This window comes from Garra rufa, chromosome 17, assembly GCF_049309525.1.
Source record: "Garra rufa chromosome 17, GarRuf1.0, whole genome shotgun sequence".
In the NCBI taxonomy this organism is placed as follows: domain Eukaryota; kingdom Metazoa; phylum Chordata; class Actinopteri; order Cypriniformes; family Cyprinidae; genus Garra; species Garra rufa.
Window position 1 is genome coordinate 11,080,195 of NC_133377.1, and position 22,731 is coordinate 11,102,925.

Here is a 22,731-nt window from a genome sequence, read left to right on the forward strand (position 1 = left end):
AAATATATTTATTTATTTCCGCCACAATTTGGTAGTTACTGCAGATATTAGTGTGCTGAGGCAATCATCACTATATTGTTTTAGACTATGTACCCTACCAGTCAACAGTTTTTGAACAATACGATTTTTAATGTTTTTAAAGAAGTCTCTTCTGCTCTCCAAAGACTTTGTACTTTGTGCTCACCAAGCCTGCATTTATTTGAACCAATGTACAGCAAAAACATTACTATTGTGAAATATTTTTACTATTTTAAATAAGTGTTTTCTATTTGAATATATTTTAAAATGTAATTTATTCATGTGATCAAAGCTACATATTCAGCAAGTGTCACATGATCCTTTAGAAATCATTCTAATATCTGCTGTTCAATAAACATTTGTTTTATTATTATCAATATTTAAAAAAGTTGAGGACTTTTTTTTTCAGGATTCTTTGATGAATAGAAAAATCCAAAGATCAGATCTGAAATAAAAATAAAAAGCTTTTGTATTTATACACTATACCATTCAAAAGCTTGGAGTCAGTATTGTTTTTTTATTATTATTATTATTCTTTTTTTAGAAATAAATTATAGAAATGAAAACTTTTATTTAGCAAGGATGCTTTAAATTGACCAAAAGTGATGATAAAGATATTTATAATGTTACAAAAGTTTACTATTTCAGATAAATGCTGTTCTTCTAAACGTTCTATTCATCAAAAAAAAAAAAAGACAAAAATTCTACTGTTTTTAACATCATAATATTTTTTTGAGCAATCAAAATATTATAATGATTTCTAATGTGACTAGAGTTTGAAATCACAGGAATAAATTACATTTTGAAATGTATTCAAATACAAAACAGTTATTTTAAATAGCAAAAATTTTTTTTAAAAATGTTACAGTTTTTGCTGTACTTTGGATCAAATAAATGCAGGCTTGGAAAGCAAATGAGACTTTGTTAAAAAAACATTAAAAACCGTACTATTCAAAAACTGGTAGTGTAAACCATAAACCAAATGATCAGACTTTACCTTCACTGTAAAAAGTTTTCACCAGATTCAACTTAAAAACCAGCTGCCTTAAAATTTTAAGTTAAATCAACTTAAGTCATTTTAACTCACAAGTTAAATCAACTCATTTTTAGTGTAATAAGTTAAAATGACTTGTAGTTTTAAGCTGATTTAACTTTACATTTTAAGGCAGCTGCTGAACTTAGGTTTTTAAGTTGAATCTGGTGAAAACTTTTTACAGTGTGGTAACCCCCACTTATCGACTTAGTGTGGTCATTGAATTCATCAAATAAAAGCATGAATTACAATTTCTATTAACTATATAGGTTAAAAACCTACCAAGATTACTCACCTGAATATTTAGATTAGTGGAGGACCAAGATGGTTAATTCTTTGTTTGGATAAATCAGATGGGCCAAATACCACCACTTCAGATTTTGAATCATCAAAACTCAAGCCATTCATCTCTTTTTGTCATCCAAACAACCTAGCAGAGACATTAGTTTGGAGTTATTTTTACACTTTAAAGGTAAATACAGCTGTCATCCGCAAAACAATAATGTGCAACATTGACAAATTAATCCCAGTGGAATCATATATAAAGAAAACAAAACAGGGCCAAGAATAGAACCCTGAGGAACCCCAAAGGAGATGTGGGCAAAGCTATTTAACAGCAAATGTTTTCTCCTTTACATAAGAAGAGAATCACTTTAATACAAGCTTCTGAATTCCCACTGACTTAAGCAGGTAAAAAGAATCCCATGATCCACCGTTTCAAAAGCCACACTGAGATCAAGAAGAACTAAAATAGCACACTTCCCCTAATCTACCAACATCAACAAACCATTGGTCCCTTTAAGAAGATTAGTTACTGTGCTACTTTATGTTTTGATTTAAAACCTGATTGACATTTGTAAAATTAGGAAGCTCATTATAAACAACCAAATGGTCATTTTGCGATCTATAATTATAAAACCAGAGCATACTTAAAATAAGACTGGACTGTACCATCTATTAAACTCCTATCCTTTTCACTTTTGACAGATGACTAGTTCCAACAACATTCAAAACCTGAATTATAAGACATGAAGGAATAATATCTGACCAAGTAAGCTTGCATAAGTTATATGATTTCAACTTGGTAAGAGAGAGTAACTAAATTAACTACAATCTAGGTCAGAACACTAGATATTGGATCTTAGCTATATAGGGTTTGCACTTACGTCACGATTCGGTCAGTTCCCCGGATGCAATACTCAGATGTAAACAATAGCATGGATTGTGTGGTTAATGTACTACTGAATACATTATTCTGCTAATTTATGCTGTCTAAACCAAAGAAAAAAACTTGTGGAAGCTGCTAAATTATATTGAGAAAGACTTAGTAAGCAGGAAAGGGCACAATATTTTGACAAACTAGAGTTAATAAGTGGTAAAGATATGTACGAGCAGTATTAATTAAGATAGTAGCCTAATATTTCACCTACCTGACTGGAAATGATAAAAACAAACACGAATGCTGTCCTGGAAATCCTGGTTCGGTTTGGTCAACCACAAACGCCTTTTGCTCCCAGGGTACCCCCAGCATCCTCCAAATGAAATTCAAGGCTTTTTAAGACCTTTTTAATACCATTTCAAATGAAATTCAATGCCAACTTCGTACCCATTCCGACAGAAGTATGAGGGGAAAATGTCAAATCTGTATAAATTTTGAACCCTAGAAAATAATTATGTACAAGTGGGCTACTTGAATTAAATTAAACATTTTATTTAAATTATCAGTTATATTTAATACATACGCAACAGCGTAACACACATTTGATTTGTAATAAACAAATAAATTTGAACTTCGCAGCTCTGCTGCCTTGGCTGCAATTTTTTCAATACACAAATATCAAGCAAGTAATTTTATTTCACTATTTGGTGTATCTGCAGAATTTTTAAATATCAATTTAAGGCAATTTATGACCCTTTTTGAGAGCTGCACAAGTAAAATGAACAGTATGAGTAGGATTGGACAGTGTAATGTAGAATATTCAGCAATAAAATGGCATGATTTATAATTCAGATACAGGTACACAAAAACAAAATAGCTTATACAATGCCATTTCAGCCTTTATACCATTAAAAGGGATAAATTGAGTATATAGTTTATTTCTATATTTAAAACATAAATATTACTGTCTTAATTGTTTAGATATTGAGAAGGCACATTAACTTCTTTCACATTTACAACTCTTTGTGGTTGCTGCATAAAAACAGGTCGATAATTGCAATCATTTGACAAACAGCTGAAAAAATGTGGAAATAAAATGTCATTCTCCGTCACGGGGGGGCGCTTTAGGAGCGCTGAAATATTACGGTTTCCCTAGTAACGGCTGTATACAAAACAGCATTGACGCAGTTTTATCAGACATGAAATGAAAATGCCAACGACATGTTTCTGAGGACAGTCGGTTCCCTTCAGATACATTCATATAAAGACATCCGTGTGGCGTTTTGACCTTAAAACGTGCAGTACCTATGTTTTTATTCAATGACATCATTGCCTTTTGAAGTATAATCCAGCCCTATCGCGATTCTCGTCTTTCCCTCCCCAAATGTTAGACCTCCTAAATTATAATTGACATTTCTTATGCTATTTAACATATTTAAAACGTTTAATGGCCTTAAATTTGATACAACTAAATTGAGGAGTTTTTGGACCTGGCAGGAGCCCTCTAACTTACTTTACGATAGCCCGTCTGGCTGGCAGTTCACTTTATTGTAAAACTGTAACGTTAAATGGTGGAAGAGATTTGCCGTGCTTCCACAGTTTGATACAGCTGATTTATAACATTCCCTGCAGATGGGCTGTTTTTGCTGCTCATAGGAAATTTTAAATCTGAACCATCTCCAGATAAGTGAACCATTGTTTTTCATTTTACTGACCAGTATGTTTTCTGTGTTGACCGGCGTTGCGTGTTCCTGTTTCCTTCTGTTTCGCGCAGAACCCGCACGCGCATGTGTGGCCTCAAACCATATCGATATGAAAGATATTGGATAATCCCGCATCGCGTTGGGGAATCATATACATATATCCCCAGAACTCGATTTTCCGCCCAGCCCTACCTAGTAACCATAGTAACGGGTGCGCACGCTTTCGCGCTTTCTGCTATGACGTGGAGCGCGAGGTGCACTCAGCTTTACGCTGCATGAATTTTTAATTAACCTACATTAGTAACAGTTAATTTTGTTACGGTATGATCTTAATCCTAGGAAAGGCAAAAATAAATGAAATAAGACCTTTGTAATGAAATCCAAGACTTTGCATACCAAATTCAAGGCTTTTAAGGCCTTAATTTGAGATTATCAAATTTAAGACTTTTTCAATGCTTTTAAGACCCCGCGGGTACCCTGGCTCCTCTGACAGTTTTTTGCACTCTTCTCCTTGATTTGTTATTGTCACGTATTGGTCGTCTTGTCATCATGAACTCTTGCACACACATTCTGGACTGCAATCCCCATAAGCCACTGCACCAATCACTGCACACAGCTGCTCCTCGTTTCCCACTGCACTGATTGCTGCACACACCTGTTTCACATTTACCCACATGCATTTAAGCTTCTCACACACACAGCCACTCTGTGAAGTCTTATTGTTCCGTATGGTCTGTATTTCCGAGCGTTTCTTACCGAGTTTGTTTTCCCTGTGTTTTGATTCCTGGACTCCTTCCCGTGTTTGATTCTTGCTGCCAGCCCCGACCTTTCTGCCTGTTTTTGACGACGATTTCTGCCTGCCCCTTTGTGTTTGTTTGTTTTGTGTTTGAAATAAATGCTGCAAATGGATCCGCACGTCTCTGACCCTCCCTGTGACAGTTATTATTGGCAGTTTATAGTACTCCAAATGTTTTTCTGGGTCTGACTGATAAGTACAGCCCAGAAAATGACAATAATTTCTGCAGCAAATATCAGCAAAATATGCAAGTTTCGTTCGGTTCAATGCCACTGTTTACGTTCAGTGCCGGCAATATGGCAGATTGATGATGCATTGTGAAAACACTCTATACACTGTAAAAAAATTACCGTAAATTTTACAGTAAAATGCTGGCAGCAGGGTTGCCAGCCAGTTACTGTAATTTATACAGCAGCACTGCTGTAATTTTAATTTACAGCATCATCCTGTATTTCCTAATTACAGCAAATAACTGTATTTTTTTACATTGCTGTGTTTTTTTTTACAGTAAACTACTTTAATTTGTGTATTCTTTATTTGCAGCATTTTTTTTCCAGATTGCTGAATATTAATGACTAGCAATTTAAACAATGTATTAACTGCATAAGCTTTAAACAATATTAAGCTGCATAAAATGTGGTATAGTATGAAACTCAGTGCACCTATTATTTAATAAAAACAAAAATAATAATAATTTGACACATCTTAATCGTGAAAAACAGGTCGAATTTTATTTAACATATAACTCTCAAATTTGCATGAAAGAAATGTCATAGAACATTCTATGTAGTATTATATTGAATTCCAAAATAAATTGGGCATGAAAATATAACAAACACATAACAAAATTAAACAAAGTTAACCAAGGTTTAACCAATATTTATTAACATGGTCATAATTAAATGGTTCTAAATACCACAAAGACAGTGATGAATTTTCACACCTTCACGAATAGTCCAACATGGCCAAACAACAAGGCCTCAAGTGAGTCCAACAAAACTTCTGATCAAAAAAGGAGAACAGTTCAGCTCCAGATGTTGCCACATCCCAGAATGCAAAGAGTGGCTAAAAAATATAGAAAAGAACAAAAAGGGCAATACATTAGATATTTTACAAAACAATGATACAGTCAGACACAGACAGAGGGGTGACAGATACAGTCAAATGCAGAGAGAATGATGATTGTTACAGTTAGATCAGTATAATTTTTAATTTTCTTTCACACAAAAAAGTTTTGTATGCTCATCAAGGTAGCATTTATTTACATAAAACAGTAAAATCATTTAAGATTATTACAATTTAAAATAAGTTTTATATTTTACTATACTTTCAAATATAATTTATTTCTGAGATGCAAAGCTGAATGTTCAGCATCATTACTCAACATGATCTATCAGAGATCATTCTCATTTATTATCAATATGCTGATTTATTGTCAATGTTGTCATTGCCTGTGATACCTTTTCAGGATTCTTTGATGAATAAGTTTAAAAGAAGTAATTAAGTAATTAAGCAGTTATTTAAAAGATAAATTTTAGCTAAAAATATAAGTCTTTACAATCACTTTCAATGTAACACACTTGTTGGATAAAAGTTAAAAAATATTAAATGAAAGAATCCTGAAGGTTATTAAAAATATTAAATAGCACAATTGCTTCTAACATTGATAATAAATCAGGATATACAATGATTTCTAAAGGATCATGTGACACTGGAGTAATTAGAAGACTCGAGTATTGATGCTGAAAATTTAGAAATAAATTATATTTTTATATTAAAACGGATCAAACATTTTAAATTTTAATAATATTTCACAACTATATTTTTTCTGTATTTTTGATCAATTAAATGCAGCCTTGATGAGAAGAAGATACTTATTTCAAAAACAAACTTTTGAGCGCTTGTGTAGATAATAAAAGAACAAAATAAAAGGAAAAAGAAGATCTTGGTGTATGTGTACTTATATGTCAGTAATTCTGCTGAAAATCCTTCACATTGCAAAGAAGACTGGTAACTTGGGTTCACTTCTGCTGGTTTCCCCTGTGTCCTGTCGTTTTAGATGGGTCTTTTCCTTTCAACTTCTTTGTTTCTCTCAGGATAAATATCTACAAAACAGTCAGGAAGCAGACAATATGTGACCCTGGACCACAAAATCAGTCTTAAGTCGCTGGGGTATATTTGTAGCAATAGCCAAAAATACATTGCATGGGTCAAAATTTTTGATTTTTCTTTTATGCCAAAAATCATTAAGAAATTAAGTAAAGTTCATGTTCCATGAAGATTTTTTGTAAAATTCCTACTGTAAACATATCAAAATGTAATTTTTGATTTGTAATATGCATTGTTAAGAACCTAATTTGTACAACTTTAAAGGTGATTTTCTCAGTCTTTTTGATTTTTTTGCATCCTCAGATTTCTGATTTCAAATAGATGTATCTCAGTCAAATATTGTCCTATCCTAACAAACCATACATTAATAGAAAGCTTATTTATTGAGCTTTCATATGATGTATAAATCTCAGTTTTGTCAAATTTAACCTTATGACTGGTTTTGTGGTCCAGGGTCACATATGTAATTCACATTAGTTTTAGCTTTTGTACATCTGAATTATTCTCCCTAAAAAAATGTCTCTCTTCTGGAGTTTAAAAACATATTCTATCCTATCTAACTCACATGTTAAATGCAGGTACTCAGATTGTTAGAATGCAAATATTACCTTTGCTCATCAGCACGACGATGCCGTGAATCACATCTTTTGCCAATAAAGCTTGTAATTCTTAACATAGGAACACAAAGATGTCACGCCTATAGCCGATACAAGGCCGGGGAATGTGTAAAATCTTCCCGTGACCGCGCTGCCGAATCCCCGGACAAGACTCTCTCGCGCTCCGCGGACGGAGGATTCGTTAATCTGCGGTACCGCGGTGTTTATGACACCTTAATATACATATATACATATAAATACAGTTACGAAATATGAAAAATAAAACACAAATAAATCACTTACCACAGCTGTGAATGGTTCTTCTTGCTGCTCCCGAATGTTGACCGTTGAAGATAATCCCGCCTTTTTATATTTGAAATTTACAGCAAAACGCTGTATGTTTGCATCAAACCAGAGCCATAGAGAAATTTTTTCTATATGGCTCTGCATCAAACCACTGCATGACCCCAGAATGCATTGCGGTTTACAGCAATATGTTGTATTATAAAAAATACAACCCGCTGCTGTAAAATATTGCTGTAATTTTTACAGCAATTTGTTACAGTGTAATATGAAAAATAAGCTGATTACAACAGTTTTCAACACTGATAATAATAAGTAATGTTTCTTGATCATCAAATCAACATACATGATCCTAGACAAAAAACAAACAAAAAAAACAGTCTTAAATAACATTGGTATATTTGTAGCGATAGCCAACAATACATTGCATGGGTCAAAATGAATGAAAAAAAAAATTCTTTTATTGCAAAAATCATTAGGATATTACGTAAAGATCATGTTCCATGAAAATATTTTGTAAATTTCCAAACGTAAATATATAAAAACATAATTTTTGATTAGTAATATGCATTGCTAAGAACTTAATTTGGCCAACTTTAAAGGTGATTTTCTCAATATTTTTTTATTTTTTTTGCACCCTCAGATTCCAGATTTTCAAATAGTTGTATCTCGGCCAAATATTGTCCTATCCTAACAAGCCATACATCAATAGACCCTTATGATGGTTTTGTGGACCAGGGTTACATATTAGTATGATTTCTGAAGGATCATGTGACACTGAAGACTGGAGTAATGATGCTTTTTACCTTATTAAAACATGACTCCAATCTTGCTGTCCATAAGCTCTAACATAATATGTTGCTCAGTAAATTTCTAATACATAACACTGTCTTTATGCATTGCAAACAAGATTTAAAGACTAAAACTTACACATCTCAAACCTACATCTTCATATCTCCAACTAGATGTTTTATGTATATACAGTATAAAATAATTCATCCATCCTTCCTTTTTCCAAACCCCTTCACTGTATGAACAAATTAAACATCACAACTAGAATAAGGAGTAAATACACCAAGACGTATTCATTTTTACATTTTATTTTGCATTCATATAGATCATTCTCAACATTTCATTATTCTAAGAATTTAATACTCTGATCATTAGAGGTAAAATATACACATGTAAATAAATATACATGGAAAAATATAAAACAATATATGAATAACTTCCAAAAATGGAAGAAAATAAACTTTATCCATATTGCCATGTTTGCAGTTATCTAAAGAACAACGTATATAGCGCATTATTGGTCCAATGATATGAAATATATTACAGTTAAAACAGGGATGCGTTTTCATGAGGGCATCCAAACCCCTCTCCTTCATTAAGTCGATGCCGCTCAATCGTCCCACGACAAATTGTTCACATCTCTATCAAGTCACCTTTTCTATTGCACAGCATTCCATGTCCCTGTCAAACCCAGAGCGATGCAGACAGGAATGATAGACACACATGGAAATGTATCACAACGTACATAAATTAGCTGGACAGGCACAGTTTGAACAAAAAAAGACACAGTTCCTTCTGGGCTACTGCATGACTTCGGTACATGATGCAAAGGTTTCAATACAATCTAATCGACATGCTGTGTTTGCAATAGACAGCAATCGCTTAAGATAAAACATACATCCATCTCACTAAATGTATGATAACAGAATGTGCGACTACTAAAATTGCCTTCCCAGGAAACACAGTGTCTGGCATTTTGTGTAAAAGTGCTGGCATTGGAGAGAGAGAAAAAAGGAAAGAAAGTACTTGTAAGACAAAATATTCATTTTAGGAGGAACACAGGATGTCTTCTACTCATTCAGACAAATAATCACAGCTAAAAGCCTTGCAGAACTAATCTTCCGTCTAATATAAACCTAAACGGAGCTTTTGAGGAAGTTTCGAGTCGGAACCACACTAATATAATGCAGTATGATAAATAATGCAGTTATTAAATTAACATTTGTCAATAGGAAGAAGATAACAAATGTATATTGATATTTGAGCCTGTGTATCCTCTCCTACTAACGGGGGTTGATATAATAACCCCCTTGTTCAGACCATCCGTGCATTTTGTACTTCTCTTGATCCTTTACCTCCACTGTGCAATGATGCATGAAAAATACAATTAAATAAAACATCATCCAAAGACATTTTTTGATCAAATGTAAGAGATCACAAAAGGCATTTCGCCCAGTAGCTGGTGCCTTCGTCTCCGGCAAGCCATTGTCTGTTCTGTAAATTTGCCTGCTCCACAGATCAACAGTTAAACTCTCAGGCACTTCTAAGCTCTCTCTGAAGGAGCTCAGGTCCTTTCTGCATCCATTGGCACACATTGCATCCTTTCTGGAAGTTGTTACTGTAGTAACATCCCACATTCCTCTTGGTCACGCATGATGTCCGAGGTCATGCATGCAAAGAAACCGGAAGAGCTAAATGTCCCACACCGTGGTCCTTCTTCTTGATGCGTCTAGTGATGCTGGAATGGAGTTCTGGAGGGTCATGGAAGCCGTTACTGGAAGGCATGGTCAGCTGGGGGACCGTAAGAAAAGCCTGGGAAGGCTCCGGCTGCCTCCCGGACGCTGCTGGTCACGTGCAGGTTATCAGTGTTGCATAGGGAGGTGGACACAGGTAAGTGGGTGAACTCTGGGTCAAAGTGCCGGAGATCAGTAGGACCACTCTGTAGATTTAATAGAGAGAGAATTTATTACATATCTAATCAGAAATATTACTCTTAAGTGATATAAAACTACTACTACAGATATTGACAAGGATGCTAAGATGTACTTTAATGTTATTTCTGTTGAAATTTGTATGTCATGTATTTTAATTGACACCTTTTTATTGATAAAATTGGAATATAGTTACAATACCGAACAAATGTAATATCGAACACACTAAAGTTATTATAATCAAGTATTTCTTTAAAGGAAAAGTTCACTCTCAGAACAAAAATGTGCAGATAATATCTTCACCCCCTTGTCTTCCAAGATGTTCATATCTTTCTTTCTTCAGTCGTAAAGAAATTATGTTTTTTGAGGAAAACATTTCAGGATTTTACTCCATTTAGTGGATTTCTATGGTGCCCCGAGTTTGAACTTCCAAAATGCAGCATCAAATGATCCCAAATGTGGCTGTAAATGATCCCAGCTGAGGAAGAAGGGTCTTATCTTTTTTCTTTATTACAATTTATATACTAAAGGAACACTCCACTTTTTTTTGGAAATAGGCTCATTCTCCAACAAGTTGAGTTTTACCATTTTGAAATCCATTCAGCCGTTCTCCTGTTCTGGCAATATCACTTTTAGCATAGCTTAGCATAGATCATTAAATCCTATTAGACCAATAGCATTGTGTTCAAAAATGACCAACGAGTTCCGATATTTGTCCTATTTAAAACTTGACTCTTCTGCAGTTATATCGTGTACTAAAACCAGCGGAAAATGTAAAGCTGCGATTTTCTAGGCCGATAAGATTAGGAACTACACTCCCATTCCGGCGTAATAGTCAAGGAAGTTTGCTGCTGTAATATGGACGCAGCAGGCGGAGTAATATCACGCAGCGCCTGAAATTAGTTCCAAGCTAGGTTAGCATTTGCACATGTGCTGCGTGATATTACTGCACCTGCTGCGTCCATATTAATGAGCCCATTTCCAAAAAAAAGTGGAGTGTTCCTTTAAACTCAAACGCTTGACTTGTCTTGCTCTGCCTAAACGTAGTTTTTTTCCGGTTCAAGACAGGGCATGTCGAAAAATTCCCATCCAATTTTCTCCCTTAACTTCAAAATCATCTTACAATGCTGTTTAACCTTTTTATTTGATCTTCTTTGCATGTTCACATTGCAAACACTGGGTCGGTACTTTTGCAGCGATGTAGGATGATTTTGAAATCATTTTTGAAGTTGAGAGAGAAAATAAGATGGGAGCTCAAGCAGAGCAAGACAAGACAAGACAAGCGTTTGAGATTAAAATGTAAAGAAATTGTATTAAAACAGATTATTTCGCTAGATAAGACCTTTCTTCCTCGGCTGGGATCACTTACAACCGCATTTGGGACGTTTGAAGCCGCATTTAAACTGCATTTTGGAAGTTCAAACTCTGGCACCACAGAAGTCCACTATATGGAGAAAAATCCTGAAATGTTTTCCTCCAAAAACATAATTTCTTTACGACTGAAGAAAGAAAGACATGAACATCTTGGATGACAATGTGAGTACATTATCTGTAAATTTTTGTTCTGGAAGTGAACGTCTCCTTTAAGGCACTACAAAAATTCTGAAAAAATTTAAAATGTACTTTGAAGTACTTCTAATTTGGCATTAACTATGTCTAACCATGCAGGTAAAGAGTCAACTTACCACTGTAGGAATGAAAGGAGGTATGATCTTTTTGGCCATGAGGTCGTCCCAGTTGATGGGAGAGAAAAAGCTGTGGAACTTCATTTCCAGCTACAAATAAGCAAAACTTTGTATAAGAATCTGCGATCTCAGTAAAAAAAAACACTTCATGCATGTGACATCCATATGTTGTTCCACTTACAAAATCATCTTTGGACCCAAGTCTCTTGGTACGATCCTTGTGGAGCAAACCCTCCAACAGGTCCCGGCCAGAGTTGGACACATTAGGCTTCAGGACTAGAGGCTTGTGAAGAATGTTGTTGTACATCTCGGCTGTGTTGCGACTGTAGAATGGAGGCTAGAAAACAGAGACAGAAAGATTAATTCACATTGTTTGCCAAATGTATCTACACTCTTAAAAATAAAGGATCTTTGGCATTATTGGTTCCATGAAGAACCTTGAACATCCATAGAACTTTTCAAATGCAGAAAAGGTTCTTTAGATTTTTAAAATGTTCTTTTAAAAACTGTTCACTGAAAGGTTCTTTGGAGAACCAAAAATGGTTCTTCCATGGCATCACTGCAAAAACACTTAATTTTGAGAAGGAAAAAGTCATTTTTGAGGCAAAAGACTTGAGAAGTCTTCTCACCAGGCCATATAGCATCTCAAACAGCACTGATCCCAAGCACCACCAGTCGACTGTACGATCATATGCCTGTTTCTGAAGCACCTCAGGAGCCAAATACTGTTAAAAAAGAAAGAATGATATCAAAACACTGAATAAAACAGCTCCTTGTCTAAACTAGACAAACCGTCTTGTGTTAGTATAAGTTTAAAAAGTAATACACTTTAAAAGGGCACGTATTTGCATGTTAACCAATTAAATATATTTGAGTATAGTTTAAATGCATATTAAATGCAACTCGCTAAACTTTAAGTAAACGTAGGACACTTCTTTACCTCAGGAGTTCCACAGAATGTCGTGGTTGTGCCGTTAGGTTCCAGTCCCTCTTTGCATAGACCAAAATCTGTCAACACAATGTGGCCCTGAGAGTCCAAAAGGATGTTCTCTGGCTTTAAGTCTCTGTAAAAATTGAAAGAAATCGTTAAAAACCCATTGTCAAGGACACAGTTCAACTACTTCTCCACTAGGGGGCCAATCACATACCTGTAAACTATATGCAGTGAGTGAAGGTAACCGAGTGCACTAGCAATTTCAGCAGCATAAAACCTCGCCCTGGGCTCCAGAAACACCCTCTCACGCTGGAGGTGGTAGAACAGCTGCAGGAGAAAATAAAAACATACCAGGAGTTCATTAGGTTAGTCAGCTATTTTGAGCAAAGGTGCGGCCTCTTTTAGGCTTAATGAGAATACAGTATGAATGCATTGTTTACTCACCTCGCCTCCATTGACGTAGTCTAGTACGAAATACAGTTTGTCTGTGGTTTGGAAAGAGAAGTGCAGCCCCACCAGGAATGGATGCTTGATATTTTTCATTAATACACTCCTTTCTGCCATGATATGCTTTTGCTGAAAAACATAGTAAGTGTGATTGTTAATACACTGCAGTTGATGCAAAGTGCTTTTGCTTCACTGTGCACATTGTTTTAGGTCTTACCTCTTTCTTTTTCATAATGATTTTCTTCTGCAGGACCTTCACAGCATAGTATTGTTCGTTTTCCTTATGCCGCGCAAGCAGAACCTGTGGATTTTGATACCGTTAGCATTCTCAGTTTAGAAATGTGCCATAAGTGTTAACATCTTGACTGTTTAAAAGCTGGTTGTGCCCACCTTTCCAAAGCTCCCCTTTCCGATGATCTTTAAGTAGTCGAAATCTGAAGGTTTGATCCTGTTAAGGAAATTAAACAACATTAGCAATGCAAACAAAACAACAAGCAGACTGACTGACTGAAATCCAATTAAACGAATGAACGAACGAAGAGTAGCTACGTACTGAGTCTCCTCAGCCAAAGAGCTCCTGGGATTGGTCAAACACAGGTGATTCTCCTCCAGCTCCTCATTCTGGTTCTCATCGATTTTTAAGAAGGATCCAACCTCAGCACTAAGGAAAAGAGATAGAAAAATTATGGATTTAGTTTCAGAGAGTTGAAGACCCACGGCTCGTAAAACAATGGAAGTCTGGACCATGATTATGCAACGGTTGACCAACATACTTCCAATAAGTGGATTTGTTTCAAAATGAGTCCAAATGTTTGTTTTGTAAATGGAAATCCAGAACATTCCTTCAAATCAGTTATTTCTTGTAATGCCTTAGGAGGCAGATAGATGGCAGTGTTGGTGAAGTTTATGAGGGGCTGTTTCTTTTTGACAACTGTTATTAGCACAATATTACTAGATTAGATGCATCTACTAAACTATAATCAAATAGTAATACCTTCATAAAAACTCCCTCCCTCCCCAAAATGTTGACTTTTAGACTATTGAGAGCTTGAAAAGGTTTACACAACCTTAACATCCTCAATTTGTGGAGCATATGGAGGCTGGAGATGACGCGGTGAGAAATTTTCCGCTGGTCCGACCTTAATGACTCTGAGACCAAATGGGCCGCACTTAATTGAATTAGGACCTTATCCTCGTCTAGGGGACATTTGGGATTTTCTCAAAGGTGCTTACTGCGGCCAAGCGGCGGCCTGAGCAGCTGCTTTCTGTGGAGCACTATTCTGGTGCTTGGTTTTATCTTGCCGGTACAGATTAACCTACACAATTAGCCGAGTGTACAGCTAAACTCAGATGATGGGATTACATCCCTAGTACAGTCACCTCAATGAAGCTGTGTTATAAATACACAGGTCACAGAGTTGCCTTTATGAATGAATGCTGGAACTGTCCTGAACTGCTTTCTCACAGATATCATCTATGCTCTTATTTGTTGACGTTTAGCTTCACACATCTGCATGTAATTGTAAAAGCATCATGCAACTGTTTATTTCCGTAAACATTGGGATACTTACTGTTGACAAATGGGAGGGTTGGAAGCAAGCTTCTGGATGAAGTCGTTCAAGCCCATCTTTCTTTCTTTAATAAAAGCTGAAACAGAAAAGAAAATAACAGTCATTTACGTCAGAAGGAAATCCACAGCTGACGTCACTGACACCCAGAATGTGAACTGAATGAACTGGCAACTATGTGATGGGAAACCCGTCGAAATCTTAAAGGTTATCGGTGAAATATTCATTTGCACGTCGAGTCTGTGCTAGAAAACGTGTTTTATGAATGCTGGGATTCGAGGATCCGTGTGAATTGGTTTAATGTCAAGAACGCTGTGTTACACAACAGTCCGCATTGCTCACTGTATGTAGCTGTGATATCTGCTATATATCAAAAACGACATGACATCATTTCTATCACTCACATAGAGCCTCATAATTAATTATATGCATATGTAACAATGTAAAAATGTTTAAACACGATTTTTTTAATTGAATCATTAATTTGATCTATTTCTCTTTTTGCATTTTTTAAATATTAACGTTATATATATTGCCACGTTCCCCCTCAAAAGCATATGCAAATGAACGAAATCGATTATAGACACAAGAAAAACTCAATCTGTTGAATAATAATAAGTTATATCTAAAAACAAAACGTTTTACACATTTAAAGACAACTATTTCTCATTGCATCTTTAAAAATATTTAGCATTGCATCTATTCCCCCCAAAAGCATATGCAAATTAACAAAATCTATTATAGACACCAGAAAAGCTCAATTTTGTTGAATAACAACACGTTATATTTAAAAACAAAACGTTTTGCACTTCTAAAGACAACTATTTTTCATTGCAGTTTTTTTTTAGATTTGATATTGCATCTTTTTCCCACAAAAGCATACGCAAATGAACGAAATCTATTATAGAGACCAGAGTAACTCAAATCTGTTGAGACGTACCGGTAAGAACGGACACGATCCCCCTCATCTTGCAGTATGTCAAGTCACATCCAGCCTGAGTAACTGCCATCACTATTATAATAAGTATAAATCCACAGGAGGAATGTATTCCTTCCTTTTTATTGCAAAGCGCTGATCTCCCAGCAGCGAGCGGCTTGTCGGAGCGCACTATGGGTTCTGATGCCGGCTGTCAGGCGGTCAGAGCTACTGTCTTTCCCCGCGAGCCGTGGGCTGGTATTTTTATACGGAACACGTGGTTGTGGAGGCGAGGCTGTGACATCACTCGAGTAACCGAGGAGACTTGCAAAATGTGACGTCTCGGGATCCCGCGAATCGCCGTTTTTAACGCTAGGGGGCGAATCGATGCGAGGAGAGAAACGGAAGCGCTTCCATTCATGTGAGCCAGATTAAACTCGGACTCTTTCTATCAACGGAAAATCACGACACAGCTGGCCCATAATCTCATCAAAGTGTAACAGATTAATTTCTAATCCTAATCAGTGATGATGAAGAAGAACGTGAAGCAGAGAAAAATGAAAAGCATGCAGTGAAAACAGGGTTGGAGGATCATCCTGAGATCGAGGTTAATGGAAGACATACCTGCTGGACAGATGTGCTAAAATATTCACCCTGTGTCTAGCATTTTCGATAATGACGCATGTTATTAATCTGTTAAAGCTTGTGTTTTTCCAGATTCTTGACCAGGTCAAGGGGGCGAGGAGGCTGCGGCAGCACTAAGCGATACTCTCTGAGCCACATCATTTATTTTTCAGCCTGTTCTGCAAATGTGGTCCACTGACCCTGCAAGTTATATAAGTGTGCCATGATATGATGACATCCTGTCTTTTAGTACAGAATTTGCTAGGTTAGACATCAGCTGTGAAAAAGCGGCCCAACTGGGTTTTCAAACTGGGGTCCACAAGATATATTTTATTTAAAAAAATTGAATAAAGTTTTATATCTATATATTTATGGGTCCATAAATAGATCATCATATTTGAGGGTTCATAGCATTAAAAAGTATGAACAGTCAGAAAAAAAAGTGTAAAAATTATGAAATCGAAAGTTTTTGGGAATAAGTCAAAATTGCGAGAATAAAGTTGTAGCAATATGAGAATAAAGTCAAAATATTTTGAAAATAAAGTCAAAATTATGAGAATAAAATCAAAATATTTTGAGAATAAAGTCAAAATTATGAAAATAAAGTTAAAGTATTTTGAGAATGAAGTCTAAATTGCAAGAATAAAGTCAAAATTGCGAGAATAAAGTTAAAATATTTTGAGATTAAAGTCAAATTTACGAGAATAAAGTTGAACTATTTTAAAAATAAAGTAAAAATTTCAAGAATAAAGTTGAAATATTTTGGGAATAAAGTCGAAATGTCGAGAATAAAGTGGAAATATTTTGAAAATAATATCAAAATTATCAGTATAAAGTCAAAATATTTTGAGATTAAAGTCAAAATTGTTCGAATAAAGTTAAAATATTTTGAGAATAAAGTACAAATTGCAAAAATAAAGTTGAAATAATTTGGGAATAAAGTCAAAATGATTAGAATAAAGTCGAAATATTTTGAGAATAAAGTCAAAATTATGAAAATAAAGTTGAAATATTTTGGGAATAAAGTCAAAATTATGAGAATAAAGTTGAAATATTTTGAAAATAAAATTGAAATTGCAGGAATAAAGTTTAAATAATTTGGGAATAAAGTCGAAATGACAAGAATACAGTTGAAATATTTTTTTAAATAAAGTTGAAATTGTAGGAATAAAAATTAAGTTTTGTGAATAAAGTCGAAATGACAAGAATACAGTTGAAATATTTTGAGAATAAAGTTGTAATTTATGAAAAATATTGTAGCAGTACAAGAATAAAGTCAAAATATTTGAGAATAGTCAGAATTATGAGAGGAATTTAAATATTTTGAGAATAAAGTTAAAATTTCAAGAAAATGTGGAAATAGTTTGAGGATAAAGTCGAAATTACAAGAATAAAGTTGAAATATTTTGAGAATAAAGTCAAAATTCCAACAATAAGGTTAAAATATTATGAGATTAACGTCACAATTATGAGAATAAAGTTGAAATATTTTGAGAGTAAAGTTGAAATTGCAATAATAAAGTTGAAATATTTTGTCAATAAAGTCAAAATCATTAAGAAGGTTTTTTAGTAGTTTTAATTTAGCACATAGTTTTAGTTACTTATAATAGCCCTAGTGCGTATGATTTGCATTTTCACTTCCATAGTACACTTCTTCTGGAATGCATAATCGGTTCTACCTGTAAATCCAGTCTACATATGCGTAATGCCCTTGCCATCCTTTCATTTTACACAAAGAGCTTGAGTACTTTCTCAAAGCTTTAAAATGGCCCTGTTAGTGGAGCAATTTAGCACTGTTGGTGGGTTACTGGAGCCTTGCCAAAGTCTGTTTGCACAAGCAGGATCAGGCGGCATGATATCAAACGACTTAAGTGTTCTGTGCTTTGTTTTAAGCAAACACCCTATCTTTCCGATAACAGTTAAGAGGAACCATAGAGTGGAATTCAGGTTTCAAATAACAAAAACGACAGGGGAGATCTTCAGTGGAAGATCACCTATTTCAGAGGAATACGGGATAGTGCTTATCTGGCTCCAATGCACAGTCAATAACTCAAAACCTGATGCATATTAGAAATAGAAAAAAGAGAGTAAAAGATATTATTTTTATTAATCTTTTTGTATAACAGATTGAATATGTTTGCTACATGAGATAAACTAAGTATTGTAAAATTTTTGTTATGTGGCTTTAGTCCCCTTCTCCTAGCTTGGAGACCATTGATATGTATTCCTGCCAAGCCTAAAGTTAACTATATTCAATTTTTATATAATTTAATGTCTGTTTTATATACATGGAAACTTTTGAAATTTGAAGATCAGGGTAAATTTAACTTATTTTGCCTTCTGGGAAACATGTAACTATCTTCTGTAACCTCTGAAGGGCAGCACTAAATGAAGAAAATGTGATATTTAGGCAAAATAAGAAAAATGTACACATCTTCATTTTGTTCAAAAGTTTTCACCCCCGGCTCTTAATGCATCATTTTACTTTCTGGAGCTTTTGTGAGCATTTGAACCTTCTGTAATAGTTGCATATGAGTATATAGTTGCATATTAGTTATCCTCAGTGTAAAAGGATGGATCTCAAAATCATACAGTCATTGTTGGAAAGGATTCCAAAAATGCTGAAAAAGCAAAGAATTTGTGGGACCTGAAAGATTTTCCTAAAGAGCAGCAGGCAGTTTAACTGTTCAGGACAAACAAGGGACTCATGAACAACTATCAAAAAAAAAAAAAAAAAAAACACAGCTGTGGAGCATTCAAGTGAGAACACAATATTAAGAATCAAGGGGATGTAAACTTTTGAACAGATTCATTTTTATAAATTCAACTATTATTTTCTCTTGTGGACTATATGTAAACATCTTTTATGTGGAACATCTTATTCAGGTCAGTACTAAATAAACAATAAATGCAATAAAAATGCATCCCTCCTAAAACCTTTACAAAGGAAAGAACTCACTAAAAAAGAAATTTAAAATCAATTTTAAAAAGATGTATTTTTTTTTATTTGTTCTTACATTTAAAAGGCATTATTCTTCTATGAAAATACACTAAAAATACTGATCACTGAAGAGGATTTTTTGCATTGATGAATAAACTAATAACTTAAAAAAACAAGAAGGGATTTATTAAAAGTGAAATTTCCATTTAATAAGTTGTTTTTAAAATATTGATTCCTTCATTCATTTATTTTTTCATTGTATTGTAAAATTGTAGTTTTGTGGCTTTAGTCCACATCTCTTAGATTTGAGTCCATTGATATTCCTGCCAAGCTTAAAGGCAACTATATTAAATTATATGAAACAAAATTTAATGCTTGTTTCGTAGACATACATATTGATGTTTTCTGTACAAAATGTCTTACTCTTATATAAAGATAGACCAAAAAACCTTAACAAAGGAAAGAACTCACTAAAAGAGAAATTTCCATTGTAATGTTGTTTCTAAAAAAGCTTTAAAAAGTAAATAATTTACTAAAAGTGAAATTTCCATTTAATAAGTTGTTTTTAAAATGTACAGATTTAAGGTTTGTGGCTTTAGTCCACATCTCTTAGCTTTGAGGACATTGAAATTCCTACAGGTACCAAGCCTAAAGTTGACTATATTAAATTTGATATAATTTTATGTTCTTGTTTTCTATACATATAAAATGTCTTACTGTTATATGTATGTGTTTGTTTATTCATCCTGGGACTAGCACAAGGAAACAAAAATATTACCAATCTTTTATCTAGATCAGATGACTTGTGACAGATTCAGCTTCATAGGCTTCTCTCTATTTGTCTTGTCTCTTCCTTCCCCCATTAACCTGCCCATGTTTCCACATAACCGTGTTACAGTAACAGCATCTCATATGCCAAGCAGACAGGTGGCAAAGTCTTTCCGCTGCTCGAGGTCCTCTCAATGACTCATTCTATCATAGTTGTCACAGATCCAATTATTACTATTTATTTCCTGTTACTATACTTGCCCCGTTACCTTGGAGACACAGGTCTCCGCTGCGCGACTGAGAGTGCGAGAGAGCATGCATTTGCATAACAGGCCGAGTGTCATTCGGTCAGATACCGTCTGCCACACTCTGGTGGGCAGGAAGTGAATCATCCAAAGAGAAGTGGGAGTTTATTCTCGACTTCTGCACCTCCTCTCACTGCTCAGGGCCCATGGGACCCATAAGGCACTTTCCCTCCGTGCTGGCTCGCCATCAGGAATTAAGCGCCAACCTCATGCCCACACACTCATGTAAATTAGATCAAATTCTCTCTAGCTGCCGTTAGCCCTGTCCGACCCATGGTCTTGATGTTTGATATCTCAATTCTGTGTTTTCTAGACTAATTTATTCACGACTTCCTCCCACTACTTCCGTTTTTCTCTCTCTCTTGTCATCCTTCATATGCTTCATCTATGTATTGTCTGTAGTGTGTTTGTATTGTACAGAGCTCAATAGGAGCTGTCTAAAGGGTATTGACGTCTCTGCAAGTGGGTGTTCTTCAGCACTTATTACTATTCAGTTAAGTGAATGTTGATTATGGGGAAGACATGATTTAGAAAGCAAGCAATGAGAATATAAAAACTAATGTTCATTAAGGGGCGCAAAGGAGAAAACCTACCTGATCTCATGACAACAATGTACCTGTGGGAACTTTTTGGTACACTGTAAACCCCAATTAGTTAACAGAACTAAAAAAAAAAAAAAAAAAACTAAGCCAACTTACTTTTTTTTGAGTTAATAAACTTAAAAATGTCATGTTTTCAGAAGTTATTTTGATTACATGTTATATGCACGTTTTGATTACAGGTTAATTAAAATTTTTCATTGTCTACTCAAATATTATAAGTTATGACTAAATTTTTAATCATTTGCCAATGCCATTGTATTGTTACGAAAACTTTAAAAATTAAGTTGTATGAACTCAATAAGTATTATTATTACTTATCTCAATATTACTGAGTAGCATTTCACTCAAACACTTTTTAATTACACGATACTCAAAATCATTTGGCTCAAAACTTAAACAGTTTGTGGCAAATGATTACCTTGAGTACATTGAGTATAACAAACTCAAATAAGTTGAGTAATGTCTTTTAATGAACTATTTTCTTAACTTCTTCCAATTAACACAATGCAAATGAATTTTTAAAATTCAAAAATATATTGTAGAAAAAATGATTTACACAAATGCGCAGACACATACACAAACACATAGTATATAAATAAAATAAAAAATTTCCACACCACAAAACTTCTACAACTTCAAAATGTAAATGCATTTCATTAACAAATAAGATGCAAAATACGTACCAATAAGTACTTATTTCTGCAGTTTCCAACAGAAATGAACACTAGAGGTGGTAAAACAGCGAGTACTTCTAATAATTTTTGTAGACAGTTATGATTACAGCTCCATATTTTTCACTTTCCCGAAGTAACAAGCTTGACTTAGGATGCAAATCCTTGGATACGAATCCCGTGAAAAACATGACTCACGATGAACAAGCTAAAAGATTGAAAAACAAGCTAAAACGGCATGCTTGCGATTGTGTTTTTACGTCACATTCTTTTGTGTTCATACTATCTGGTAGGTTTAGGTGTAGTGCAGATGGTACATTCTTTTAAAACGTCACAGAGCATTAGAGTTATGGCACCACTCAATGGACATTTCAAGTCAGAACTGTGTGACACCTACAAAACCAACAACATATGAAAGGTACCATATGTATGTTCATCTGTCCAATTGTTAGACATTCTTTTGAAAACTTTTGGAATTTGAAGATCAGGGAAAATTTAACTTATTTTGTTTTCAGGGGAACATGTAACTACCTTCTGCTGCCTCTGAAGGGCAGTACTAAATGACAAAATTTAGGCAAAATAAGAAAAATTTTCACATGTTAATTCTGTTTATGAGTTTTCACCCCCCAGTCTTAATGCATCGTTTTTTTTTTTTCTTCTGATTTATATTTTTTATAAATTCAGCCTTTATGTGGAATATCTTATTCAGGTCAGTACTAAATAAACAATAACATGCATTTTGTATGATCCCTCTTATTTTGGTAAAATAATCTACTTTTAGCAGATTGCCATTGAATCTCTGCTACAAGAAATATGCAGAAGTCCCACTA

At 34.5% G+C, this 22,731-nt stretch overlaps 1 protein-coding gene across 1 annotated transcript; it reads right to left on the reverse strand.

Annotated features, from left to right (window-relative positions):
- Positions 1 to 8,801: 8,801 nt before the first annotated feature.
- On the reverse strand, positions 8,802 to 16,212 carry LOC141289479 (serine/threonine-protein kinase Sgk1). Its single transcript, XM_073821582.1, has 12 exons — positions 16,015 to 16,212; positions 15,078 to 15,153; positions 14,060 to 14,167; positions 13,897 to 13,954; positions 13,724 to 13,807; positions 13,504 to 13,635; positions 13,274 to 13,386; positions 13,066 to 13,189; positions 12,755 to 12,850; positions 12,307 to 12,462; positions 12,126 to 12,215; positions 8,802 to 10,448 (listed from the first exon to the last, which is right to left on the reverse strand). The coding sequence occupies exons 1-12, from the start codon at positions 16,082 to 16,084 to the stop codon at positions 10,281 to 10,283; spliced, it is 1,275 nt and encodes a 424-aa protein (XP_073677683.1). The 5' UTR covers positions 16,085 to 16,212; the 3' UTR covers positions 8,802 to 10,280.
- Positions 16,213 to 22,731: the final 6,519 nt, after the last annotated feature.

What these genes read in the sequence shown, in the direction of transcription:
- LOC141289479 (XM_073821582.1), bottom strand. Translation starts at nt 16,084, where the DNA reads ATGGCAGTTACTCAGGCTGGATGTGACTTGACATACTGCAAGATGAGG. An exon ending in AACCCTCCCATTTGTCAACA is followed by an intron (nt 14,168 to 15,077) that starts GTAAGTATCCCA and finishes TCTTTTCCTTAG; the next exon opens with TGCTGAGGTTGGATCCTTCT. An exon ending in TTGGGTCCAAAGATGATTTT is followed by an intron (nt 12,216 to 12,306) that starts GTAAGTGGAACA and finishes GCTTATTTGTAG; the next exon opens with CTGGAAATGAAGTTCCACAG.